The sequence below is a fragment of the Ammospiza caudacuta genome, chromosome 23, assembly GCF_027887145.1.
Source record: "Ammospiza caudacuta isolate bAmmCau1 chromosome 23, bAmmCau1.pri, whole genome shotgun sequence".
In the NCBI taxonomy this organism is placed as follows: Eukaryota; Metazoa; Chordata; class Aves; order Passeriformes; family Passerellidae; genus Ammospiza; species Ammospiza caudacuta.
In genome coordinates this window covers 8995259-9007485 of record NC_080615.1, presented here as the reverse complement: position 1 = coordinate 9007485, position 12227 = coordinate 8995259, and the positions used below count along the sequence as shown (strand labels likewise).

General features: G+C 59.0%; 1 protein-coding gene across 1 annotated transcript; it reads left to right on the top strand.

Moving 5' to 3' along the window:
- The first annotated feature begins 4595 nt into the window (after window positions 1-4595).
- Window positions 4596-9831, top strand: LOC131567474 (5-hydroxytryptamine receptor 3A-like). The gene is made up of 9 exons (XM_058819112.1): window positions 4596-4662; window positions 6691-6857; window positions 6982-7026; window positions 7362-7471; window positions 8019-8188; window positions 8385-8545; window positions 8783-8993; window positions 9126-9359; window positions 9533-9831. Exons 1-9 carry the CDS (start codon window positions 4596-4598, stop codon window positions 9829-9831), a joined length of 1464 nt encoding a protein of 487 aa, XP_058675095.1.
- Window positions 9832-12227: the final 2396 nt, after the last annotated feature.

The window sequence follows — 12227 nt, the reverse complement described above, 5'->3', positions numbered from 1 at the left end:
GCCCAGCCGGCGCTCTGCCCTGGCCGCGCCCCTCCATACTGATAAAAGTAAATTATTTTCTTTAAATCACAACAGTAATAAACGCTCCTCCCCTGTTGAGGTCCTGCAGGTGTCCGCCGGTGCTGCCCCGCGGGAGGCTGCGAGCAGGGGCTGGAGGAGGATGGACTGGGATGCTCCAGGGGTGGATGCACCTTGGGGGAAAACCGCCAGGAAAAGGCTCAAAACAACGAGGACCCGGCACCTGCTTTCTGCTCCAGCCAAACCCATGCTTTTTTGGGCCTGGGTGAGCAGCAGGAAATAGGCATTTCTCAGATTTGCTGAGCCAAAAGGGTCTGTGTTCTGGACACAGCCTGGGTTCTACCTTTCTCTTAATACAAGGGTGCTGAAATGGAGGTGCCCCAGCAAGGGCCCCGGGGCTGTGCAGGATCCAGGTGTGTGTGTGCAGACCCCATGCCATCAGCAGTGCAGCTGATGAGATGTGGCTCAGGCACCTGGGCAGCTTGGCTCCACCTGAGGAGCCAGCGGGGCTCAGCTCTCTTGGGGAAACTGGTGAAAATCTCCTCCTGCATCATCAGCAATGTGTCAGTTGCAATCCCCATCGGGCTCCGAAGCTCCAGCGACACTGATAGCATTGGCATTTCCAGCAGAGCTGTGGCACTGCACGAGGAAGGGGGATAGTAGGGTCAGACGGTGCCACTGCCACACCCTGGTTGCCCATCTCCCCTGAAAATGCCCTTTCCCAGCTGGGTGGGCATCTCCCCCAGTGGATTTGTCTTGTCAGTCACAGACCATCTCTTGCCTTTTGTTCTGGGAGAGGTGGGGGACCTCAGCGTGGCCTGTTCTGAGATTGTCTGGGTTTCCTGGTTCTCACAGGTGCTCCAGATGAGGAATTCGGGAGGGAGGAGGTATCACTGTAGATAAGGTGAAACTGTGGAAGCTGGTGTTCGCCAATTTCCCTGATGTGCAAAGTATAAACAAGATAACCAGTGATCCTTGAATGCAACAGAGTAAGAAATTCCACTCATTTTGGGAGCTTGCCAGGCTATTAATAGTGAGAGATAGGGAGGTAGTGCTGGGCACTGTGATTTTCACTCTGGGACCCTCACGCACTGCAGAGGGAATGGTGCTATACCCAAACTTTGTTGCTTAGGTAAGGGTCCCTAAGATTTTCCTACCTTAAAAAAGCTATTAACCATAAAAATTCTGAATTTCCCTGTCACAAAGATAAACTCAGACCCGTATTTTTAGCTCCGGGTTTGTCCAGGCTGTGTTTAACGTTTAGCAGCCTGATTAATGCTGTGATAATTAACTAGGGTGTAGAACAATTTGTTTGCAGTGTTAAGTGCAGTCACAGCACTGTTACATCCAAGATAATTTACTAGGGGGAGATTGTACACTGTCAGACAGAGCAAGCTGCAGACGTGTCCTCTCCTTCCATGCCCTGAGATTGGGCTCAGCCTGTGAGCATAGCTGCCGTCCCACTCAGCATCAGCCAGATCTCCTTCATTAACAGCAATGGGCTCCAAATACCTTCATGTTCTTATTATTGCCTGCCTTTAGTGGTAATGAAACTGGCAGAATATTGCAAGCATCTCAAGGGTGTCTAATGAAAGAGAGGACTTGAAAGGAATGCACTCCCATCCCTTCTCTGGGGGATTTAAAAGCATTGGGCTCCTTCACTGGGTGAAGATGGGCTTGATAGCTGGAATGGGCAATTTTTGGCTTCTTCAAGGGCCAAGCAGTTTGCATCCATGGGACAAAGCTACCAGCGTCCCTAAATGAAATTAAATTGGCCAAGGGCACCACACTGAGCAGCTGTTCACAGCGTTCGGTCTGTGCTAGGGTCTGGGGGCTGCACAAGGTGAGTGCCAGAGCAGAGATCCTGGGTGTCCCTCTGTCCCTCTGCAGTGACCAGGGGTCCCAGCCAGCCCAGGCCTCCTGCAGGAGCCCTGTCCCTGGAGCAGGGCCCCGTGGAGCGGGGCTGCAGCGGGCCCGGCCGTGCCCTGCCTGCCGGGCTCATCTCGTGTCTCTGTGCAGCGTTAAATCACAGCAGACATGCAATTCGGGACGCGGGAGCCGCCGTAATGGGCGGCCTCGGGCGCCTGATGGGGCCGGGGCCGTCCGGCAGCTGTGCTGCCAGGGCTCCTTGCTGATGCTTTATTGCTTGTGACGCTCCAAACGCGCTCTGAAAGGCGAGTGCTGGCAGCCTGGAGGAGAGCTGCTTCCCTCTCCTGCCCGCTCCGCACCGGCAAGCAACACAATGGAGGCCTCCCTCCCTGCTCGCACTGTGCTCCCCAGCCTGAATACAGCACCCCATCCTTGCAGAGCCCAGCCACGCTCCTGCCACGGCTGCACAGCCCCCAGCACGTTCCATGGCACGGGGTGGGAGCTGCCAGGGGGCTGTAGTGCATAATGCTGGGCACCCAGGACTTGGGGTGAGCTCAGGTTGGGCTGAGGAGGGAATGCAGAGCATCACTTATGCCATCACATGTTGGGGATCTTGTGCTTGTGCCCCTGTGCTCCCCTCAGCCCCTGAGATTGCTGCGCTGGGCTAAATACCTGCTTGCCCAGCCAGGAAACCTGCTCCCAGCATGGCTGCTCCAGGAGACAGGCCTGAGTGCCAATCCATCCAGCGCAGAGATGCTGCCATGCCTGGCTGCAGGGATGCTGCCATGCCTGGCTGCAGCAGGGCCTGCAGGAATGCTGCCATGCCTGTCTGCAGGGATGCTGCCATGCCTGGCTGCAGCAGGGCCTGCAGAGATGCTGCCATGCCTGGCTGCAGGGGAGCCTGCAGAGATGCTGCCATGCCCAGATGCAGTGGGGCCTGCAGAGATGCTGCCATGCCCAGATGCAGTGGGGCCTGCAGAGATGCTGCCATGCCTGGCTGCAGCAGGGCCTGGACAGGACGCAGGGCTGAGCTGTGGGAAGCCCCAGGCAGTGAGCACTTCGATTCCCAGAAAAGCAATTACCATGCAGCAGATTACAGGGCTAATAAAATCCCATTATGCTATTTTGGAAAGTAAATTTGATCTGGGCGCTGCCGATTGATATCAGCCGTCCCACAGAACGTCCCGCAAGAGCCCCCTGCGTGTGTGTAACACGAGCCTACAGTAGATCACACTAATTAGATATCCAATAACAGGAGGGCTGATAGGAACTACATTAAAATCTCTTTAAGATGAAGATGTAAAACCCGAGGGAGAAAATTCAGAGTTAATGATGCTGCAGCAGAGGCTCCACTGGAGCAGTCCGCGCCCCCTCGGCCTCGTCCTGCCGGCTGCAGAGCAGGAGCTGCAGGAGAGGGGGCAGAGCGGGGCACGGTCCCCAGCACCGTGGTGGCGCTGCCCGTGATTTTCATTACCCAGATTCAATAAGGGGAGAGCGCTGTGAGCTGCTGGTGCTCCCTGGGAGGTGACTTGCCAGCCACTAACGGAGCCGAGAAATCAAATTAGCCCCAGCTCTGCTCTCGCTCTCTCCCTGACACCGCTGTTGGCAGCCAACGGGGAGTTCATCAGGGCCCCGCACTAATTCTTATCTCGTTTAAGTGACTCCATGCCGGCATCTGATGCAATTTGCTCTACGCCGCTGCTGCAGGCTTTGGTCCCTGGCCACTGCTTCCCCAGGATTTCCAGCAGCTGGCAGCTTTGTGGGGGCATAGGCACCTGCAGCACACACAAGCACAGTGTAGGCATACAGGAATACAGAAGATTATGGAGGCTTAGGGTGGAGGGGAAGCTCCCCTGCCAGGCAGAGGGACACTGCCCAGCCCAAGGCTCTGACGCTGCGGAGGGATGGATGTGTAGCCTGAGCAGGGCATCCCTGCATGGGTGGACACCGAAGGCCTTTTGACTCCAGTCAAGGCCTTTTGCTTCCAGTCTTTTTTGCCCCAAGGCGTTAAATATTTTGGGAAACTGAAAACGGTAGGAAGAACCTTTTTTGCTGAAATTTACAACAAATGCAAATTTCTGTGGTGAAAACGGACTCCAGTGTAGGAGCAGATTGGAGGGGTTGGGGGAAATCTCCTGCCCCAGGCAGGGGTGCCAAGGGCTGGCTGCACATGCTGCCCCCACCTGTGGCTGTCAGAGCCACTGTCGGTGGCACAGACCCACCTGCCGCAGGTGTGAAGGGGAGCCCGGTACCTCCAGAGCTCTCCTCTCCCCTGCCGGTGGACACCCACCCTGTGTCAGAGGCATATCCCAGGGCAGGGTCCCCTCCCCTGCCTCCCAGAGGGTTTCCCCATCTTTCCAACTGCTGAGGATCTCCTGGCTCAGCCCTGGCACCTGCAGTGCCCTCTCCCCCATCGTGCCCCCACCGCACACGATGCTGGTACCCCAAACCCGCGTTGCCACAAGCAGGCACCTGGGCAGAGGACGGGGAAGCTCTTTTGGAGCTGGGCGGGGGTGGGGGATGGCTGGGTGGGCCCCACTGGCATCCTCCTGTAGCATTTTATCCTCCCAGCCTGAAACTTGATGCAGCGGGAGAGGCTGATCGCGAGATTAATTGGGCGTTCTCAAAAGCCCGGCGTTGCGGGGAAAGCCACGCGAGTGCCGCCCGCCTCCCGCTCCGCTCCGCGCTCGGCTGCCGCCGGCCGAGCCATGGTGCCCGCGGCCCTCGGGGCGCTCCTGGCGCTGCTGCCGCTGGCCGCGAGCCTGCAGAGCCCAGGTAAGGCGAGGGAGCGCGGGCGGGGCTGGGGCTGAGCGGGGCCGGGCGCTCCTGCACGGGGCAGCACCTGCCCAGCACCTGAGCCGCGCTGAGGGACAGGCAGGGGCTGCTCTTCGGGAAACCTTCGCGCTGCTGCGAGGTGGCATGGCTGGGGGAGGCTGGGGCATGGGGGAGCTCCGCTGCAGAGCCTGGAGGCGCCTCCTGCCTGGTAACACTGGCAGCAAGGTGGTGCAGCCTTAGCATCAGCTCTGCTCTGTGGGGTCTTGAGGTGCTCTGGAGCTGCGCCCAAAACCAGCCCTGGGGACGGAGAGGGACGTGGGGGTCTCCTGCCTGCACTCCACTGCCCGAGAGAGGCTGCCTGAGCCCCCTGCCTGGTGAAGGGCTTTCTCCAATATAATGTTTAGTTCCTCATAACCTAGAGCTGGGTTTTGGGCACGATACTGTGCCTATAGTTTGCAATTGCAGCTCTGTGCAGTGCAAAATTGACAGCCAACAGATTTCCTTGTTATTCCATTATTATTTTCTCATCTAATGTTCCTGGGAAATAGCACAAAAAATCCTTGAGCTGTTTTGCACCAGCCCAGCTGAGTTTTCGGCAGGCTATTGACTCAAATCTCTGGATAGGTCATGTAGCTCCTGCCACCCAACTCCCAAGCTTTCTCCCACTGTTAACACATCTAAGGTGGCAGAAAAGGAGCGGGGACAGTGATATGCTCACCCTGGCAATGCTGGCCAGGAGGCAGGAAGGGCTGTGCATACAGATCCCCATGTGTTAGGGCTGTGCCAGGTTCGTGCCAGGTTCACCAGGTGAGTCGCTGGCACAACCTGGCACAGATTTGGGCTGGGCAGACCAGCATGGTGTGTGGAGCAGAGGCAAAGAGCATCTGAGGTGAACCCAGCCGTCCTCCCTCTGCAAAGCCATTTCCCTGCTGCCAGAGCATCCTGATGCAGATATGGGTGGTGTGGATGTGAGGAGAAGGTGGTGCAAGGAGTGCAAGCACGAGCCAGCTGCCACCAGCTGCAGCAGGGAAGGTCACTTGGCCCGAGCTGTGGTGATGGCAGCAGCTGCATTTCCTCCCCTCACCCTAATTGCTGCCTCTCCCCATCTCAGTGCCTCTGCTGGTTCATGCCTGCCTGGGCGAGCACCATGCACTGCCATTCATGAGCAATGTCAGAGGGGCTGAGGCTGTTGCTTTTTCTTTTTTTTTTTCTTTTTTTTTTTAGCTTAAGACAGAGATTAAAATTCCCTTCCAGTAGTTTTCCCCAAGTTCCCATAGATCTATTCCAATCAGTCTCTTCCATTATGCTGGAATTGGGCTCTGGGACTGTGGCTACACAAGTGTAGCACTGCTGCCCTGGCCCAGCTGTGGCGTTCCAGGCGCCTGGCAGTGAGGACATGGTGCTGAAGGCTATTTGCCCTCACTTGATGCTGCTGGCACCAGTGAAGGGACTGTTTTCACAGGAAGCAAACACCAAGATACCTAATAAATGAATTTAGCATCCTGCTTCATCTCTAACCTTCACCGTCTCCACCTGCTGAGCAAAGAAATGTCCCTGGAGGGAGGGAATGGTACGAAACCTTCCCGGGGGCAGTGTGTCCCTCGTGGTTCCCCGCTGCCGCTGTCCTGGCACTTGTCCAGAGAGGTGAGGGCTGGCAGCTGTGCCCTCTGGGGCTGGGGGAGGTCACAGCGCTGACAACCTGCACGGCACAGGATGTCAGTAACATACTAGGTGATGCTTCTGCTGTCCAGGCTTGTTTCCCATCAGGATGCTCTATTAAAGCTGTGTGGGAAACCCCAAGGGGTGAGGGCAGGCAGCTGGCAGCACCCCGCAGGCCATGGCACACCCCAGGGTGACGGCAGCCGCTGCCCCGGGGAGCAGCCTCCCTCCCTCGCTCCCTCCCTCCCTCGCTCCCTCCCTCGCTCCCTCCCTCCCTCCCTCCCTCCCTCCCTCCCTCCCTCCCTCCCTCGCTCCCTCCCTCCCTCCCTCCCTCCCTCGCTCCCTCGCTCCCTCGCTCCCTCTGCCCAGCAGGTGCCCGGCCCGGGGCCGGGACGCCGGAGCCCCCCGAGCCCGCCCTGCGCCGCCTCTCCCGCCACCTCCTGGCGCACTACCAGAAGGGCACCCGGCCTGTGCGGGACTGGCGAACGACCACCACCGTGGCCATCGACCTCATGGTCTATGCCATCCTCAGCGTGGTGAGTGCTCTGCTGCCGTTGCGCAGGGAGGGGAAGGGTACCTGGCGTGCAGCATCCTGCCAGCGTGCTCTGCCCGTCCTCCTGAGGGTCAGTCCCCGTTCTGACACCGTTCCCATCTTCACAGGATGAGAAGGACCAGGTGCTGACCACCTATATCTGGTACAGGCAGGTGAGGAGCCACAAAACCTCACCCCTTCCCTGCTGGCCCCCTCGGAGTCCAGCACCCCCAAACCCCCGTGTTTTCCTGTGAGAGAAGTGTGCAGTCCTGCAGGAGAGCAGTAGGGGAAACATCCTGGGGGCTGGCGAGACCTCTGTAGCACATGAACCCCAAGGCTCAGCTTTCATGCTCCCTGGTTTGCACTGTTGGGTGTTGTGCAAGCTGAAGGATTATTCTTCCCTCCCTGGCTCCCATGGGTGGGAAGCTTGCTTGGTGCTAGCCTGGGGTCTGTGTGCTGGCAGAGCAGCAGGACCTCGCCCACCAAGTCCCTTCTCCATTGTCCCCAGCACTGGACAGATGAGTTCCTCAAGTGGGACCCAGCTCACTTCGACAACCTGACGCAGATCTCCCTCCCTGTGGAGAGCATCTGGGTGCCCGACATCCTCATCAATGAGTTGTGAGTGCAGCCAGGGTCTCGAGGGAGATGCACTGGGACTGGAACTCCTCACCCACCATGGGCACGTACCATCCTGTGCTTTGTATTCCTGGCACAGAGCTGGCAGCCTCCCCACATCGGGAGCTGCAGATGGGGGATTGGCTCTGCAGCTGGGCCATTTCCAATGCTGGCTAACCACAACCATTGGTAATTACCCTCACTGTGCTGGGGGTGAGATCCAGATACCAGGAGAAAGGCTTTGTGAAGACAGTACAATGCCGGGGCAGCTGCAGAGCTGCTGGCCCTTCCCATGGAGCTGTGTGGTGTCCTTCCCACTCCGTGGGGATTTAAGGTGCTCTCAGTGCCTCCTGAGGGCTCTTGGGCTTCTCGGGCTGGGAGAGGGCAGCAGTCTGGTGAGGTGATGTGAGGCAGAAATGCCTGCAAGGGTATGACCAAAAAAGCAGAACAGGAGGCTCGTGGGCAGTTCCCCCCTGAACTGCCACTTGGCAGAAGGAAGCCCTGCCCAGAGTGCTCTCCAGCCCACATCTCTGTCCCTCATGTCCCTCAGCGTGGATGTTGGAAAGTCCCCACACGTCCCCTACGTTTACGTCAGCCATCACGGGGAGGTGCAGAACCTCAAACCCATCCAGGTGATGACAGCCTGCAGCCTGGACATCTACAACTTCCCCTTCGACGTGCAGAACTGCTCTCTCACCTTCACCAGCTGGCTGCACCACAGTGAGTGCCGGGCCGCGGGCTCGGGTCCCGGGGAGCGGGCGGGAGCTCCGGAGCTCCGTGCGCAGGGCGGCTCGTCCCTCTAGATGGCCCCAGCGGATCGGGGAAGCGCGCAGGGCGGGCAGTCGGGTGCAGGGGCCGGCAGCTGCCCGCGCTCTGGGCGGGTACCCCCAGTCCTCGCCTCTCCTCCGCCCCCCAGTTCGCGATATCAACCTCTCGCTGTGGCGCCAGCCGGAGCTCGTCAAGTTCGACCGGAGTGTCTTCATGAACCAGGGCGAGTGGGAGCTGCTCTACGTGCTCAGCCACTTCCAGGAGTTCAGTGTCAAGAGCAGTGACAGCTATGCTGAGATGAAGTTCTATGTAAGAGCCTTTGGCCACCGCGTTTCTCGGGGATGTGGCACGAGGGAAGGGACTTGCCCTGTCCCTGTCTCTGCTCTGTGCTGCAGCTCCTGCCTGCCGGTGGGAGGCTCCTGCTAGTGAGCCCTTCCTCTGGCTCACCTTAGTGCCCCCCACCATCCTCGCTCTCCTTGGCAAAGAGCCACAGCAGCTGAAGGCTCATTGCAACCCTTCACAGCCTTTTGTGTCTCTGTCCTGCAGGTAGTGATCCGGAGACGCCCCCTCTTCTACACCGTCAGCCTGCTGCTCCCCAGCATCTTCCTGATGGTTATGGACATTGTGGGCTTCTACCTACCTCCCCACAGTGGGGAGAGGGTCTCTTTCAAGATCACTCTCCTGCTGGGCTACTCGGTTTTCCTCATTATTGTATCCGACACATTGCCAGCCACTGCCGTCGGCACCCCGTTGATAGGTAGGGTGCTTCTCCTGTCCACCTGCCACGGCAGTCGTGGGCAGAGACCACAGGGCCCTGAGACTTCAGCAGGGAGGATTGGCTCTGTGCACGAGCCTTTGCAGGTCACTCACCTCACTGGTGTCTCTGCAGGCATCTACTTTGTGGTGTGCATGGCACTGCTCGTCATCAGCCTGACAGAGACCATCCTGATTGTGTGCCTGGTACACAAGCAAGACCTGCAGCCCCACGTCCCTGAGTGGCTGAAACACCTGCTGCTGGAACGAGCCACCATCCTGCTCTGTATCCGGGACAGGAAGAAATTCAGCCAAAGCAGGATGCAAACCTTGGACACGTCCAGGCAGGTGGAGAACAATGACAGCACAGGTAAGGGTGGCACAGAGAGGGCCTGTGGGAACTGAAGGAGTCTAGGTGCTCTGTGGCCATCTACACCTACATAGCCATTCTTTGTATGGTGAACTGGGTGCCTTGTTCACCCTCACAACCCCCAGTTCCCTGTCTGAACTGATTTTTCACATTTGCTTCTCTTGATCCCTCAGCCAAGCCGACCCCCTATGTCTGTGAGGACCCCCGGGAGCGCGGGGCAGTGGGGGGCACGAGGCCTGCTCTGGCCTTTGCTGGCCGGCCCGAGGGCTCAGCAGCACTGCAGGAGGTTCTGCGTGAGACCACGGCAATCCGCCAGCTCCTGGAGAAACGGGAGGAGTTCCGCGACCTCGCCCGGGACTGGCTGCAAGTGGGCTACGTGCTGGATGTGCTGCTGTTCCGGGTGTACCTGGCAGCCGTCCTGGCTTACAGCATCACGCTGGGCACCCTCTGGTCGGTGTGGAGGGATGCCTGAGCAGTGACCGTTGCTCAGGGCGGGAGATGGGGGACCTCACTCTGGTGGGTTCTCCCTGGCTCTGGGACTCGCCAGTGTCTGTCGACCCAGGCGGGCGCATCCCTCACGTCCCTCAGCTCCGCAGCGGGAAGGCGGAGCTGAGCAGGAGCCCCCAGGACCCCATGACCCTGCCCAAACCTCTCTCCGTGCTTCCCCTGCCGGCCCCGGGAGCGCCTCCGGCCCGGGCCGGGCCCGGCCGCGGCTTCAGCACCGCGGACAGCGGCCCCGCCGCCCGGCCCCGCCGCCTCCCGACCGGGGTCCCCGGCATCGGGTGGGGTCCCCCCTGCTTTGGGGGATCCCCACCGCCCCAGGGGTCCCGCTGCCCTCGGCTGCCCTACCCCTCACCCCGGCTGCTGCCTTTATATCGTACCCCGGGCCCCCGGGCATGCCTGCCCAGCAGATCCCGCATGCTTTTGCTCAGCAGTTTCAGCAAAGTGGGAGAGACCCCGCGTCCGGCCGCGGCCAGACCCGGATGGCAACGGGACTGGCTCCGTGAGCACGCGGTACGGGGAGAGATGCGGGGGCAGCACTGCCATCACAGCTGCAGCAGGTCCCAGCTCCCGCTGCCATCTGCCCCTGCAAGGACAGACACAAGGCGAGAAGCGCCGCAGATACCATAAGGGCCCATCCCATGTTCTAGGAGCATCCCTGCATATGCCGGTGATGGGGGACAGGTGGGTTGACACCACCTGGCTCTCCTACATCTGCCCTCAAACCCACCAGCCCCAGAGCAAGACTCCCACTCACCATCTCAGAGCCATCACCTGCAGGAAAACTCACCCCTGAGTGACGGGGGCTGAGGACGGGTGGAGCGGGCTCCTGCCAGCGCCGGCCGCACTAATGCGCTGATGGTCTGTAAGTGGCTGCCTATTGATGAGGTGTCCAGTTAAAGAGTTCGTGAGACACTAAATCAGCCCATTGATCCTGCCGAGATCGATGGTGCTACAGACCTGATCAGTGCAGCGGGCAATTAACACCCTCTGGAATGAGCTGCTTTCGTGTAACATCAAATGCTCCAGCAGACAAATCCAATGGGGCCATTGACCCGGGTGTGCGATGCCACCCAGCCCATGTGTTTGACGAGGGTACTGGGCAGCAAGACTCCTGAGCCAGCCTTGCCATCTCTCTCCTGCCCACCGTGACCCTGATGTCCCCCAAGGCTGCACTGCAAGATGCTCATTTGTGCTGCTGTATCCCTGTATCCCATTGAATGTTTTGGTCCTCGTCCTCCCTGTGCTAGGAAGCCATCATGCACCCAACCTAACCCCCTCAAGAAGCAGCCCTTTTCCCTGGAAGGAGAGGCTGCCTGTCCTGGAGGAAAGATTGATTCTCCCCTTGCCCTCTTGCTACTTTGGGAAGTGCTGCATGTGGGAAAAAGTTCCAGGCATCTGAGAGAAGCCTGGATTTTCCTCTTTAAAAAAAAAAAAAAAAATCAATAAATCTGAATCTAATCTCCTAATAAAGGTTTAATGAGGACATAATGTTGATGGAACAGAACATTGTTGCAGCATAATCGCTCCCAGCTGCTGTGCGAGTGTGCACACAAAGGCCCGGTCCTGCCGCGATTTCCCCGTTGTTGTAACAACGCCTTTGTGCCAGGCCGAGCTTTGCCTCCCTTCTCAAGGGGCGCTGCAGCCCGCAGGTTCCTCACAGCAGGACCACCTCTGCTTGCCCTAACCTGGACCAAAGTTCCCCACCACTTGCCCAAAGCCTTCCTGGGAGACTGTGCTGGGGGGACTGGGGGAGGCAGGAACACCATCAGGACCTTGGAATGGACACGTGGCGCCTCAAACCTGCTGGGAAACGCTGGGGCAGGACACTGGCACATGCCACCCATCCCTGGGAAAACGCAGTGCTGCTCTGCCCTTGGTGACTCCAGCTGTGCTGTAAGCAATGTCTGATGGCATCATGAGGTAGACGGCAGTGTTGGGCACAGGCAGGGCCGGGTGGAGCTGGCAGCACTGGCTCGGGCCGGCGGCAGCGTGCGGGGCTGCGCGGTTTGCCACGGCACAAAAGGAGAGCAGGCGCTGCCGTTAATGTAGTCAGTAAATAAATAAAGGAGGGCTTAAGCTTAGTGTACAGCAATCAGTCGGGAACTACAGGATAATTAACGCAGCGGGGGGCCGGACGGCTCTGCAGGCAGGTTTAAATGAACGAGTTCACTTTCATTGAGGCAAACTTGCTCTGCTCCCTGGTGAGCCGCATGGGCAGGCAGCAGCACAGGCAGCGTGCTGTGGATGCTCCCTGCCCACGGGACACTGACATTCCAGGGAGACCCCCGGCCCACTGGGGTTGGTTTAGGGATAGGACCTCCTCAATTTCCCCCTCAAAGCAGGCACCCCCAAACTCACCACTGT

Bases quoted from the DNA above. Each gene is read 5' to 3' on its own strand.
- LOC131567474 (XM_058819112.1), top strand. From the start codon at position 4,596: ATGGTGCCCGCGGCCCTCGGGGCGCTCCTGGCGCTGCTGCCGCTGGCC. The intron at 7,027-7,361 runs GTGAGGAGCCAC...CATTGTCCCCAG, and splicing joins CCTATATCTGGTACAGGCAG to CACTGGACAGATGAGTTCCT. The intron at 8,546-8,782 runs GTAAGAGCCTTT...TCTGTCCTGCAG, and splicing joins ATGCTGAGATGAAGTTCTAT to GTAGTGATCCGGAGACGCCC.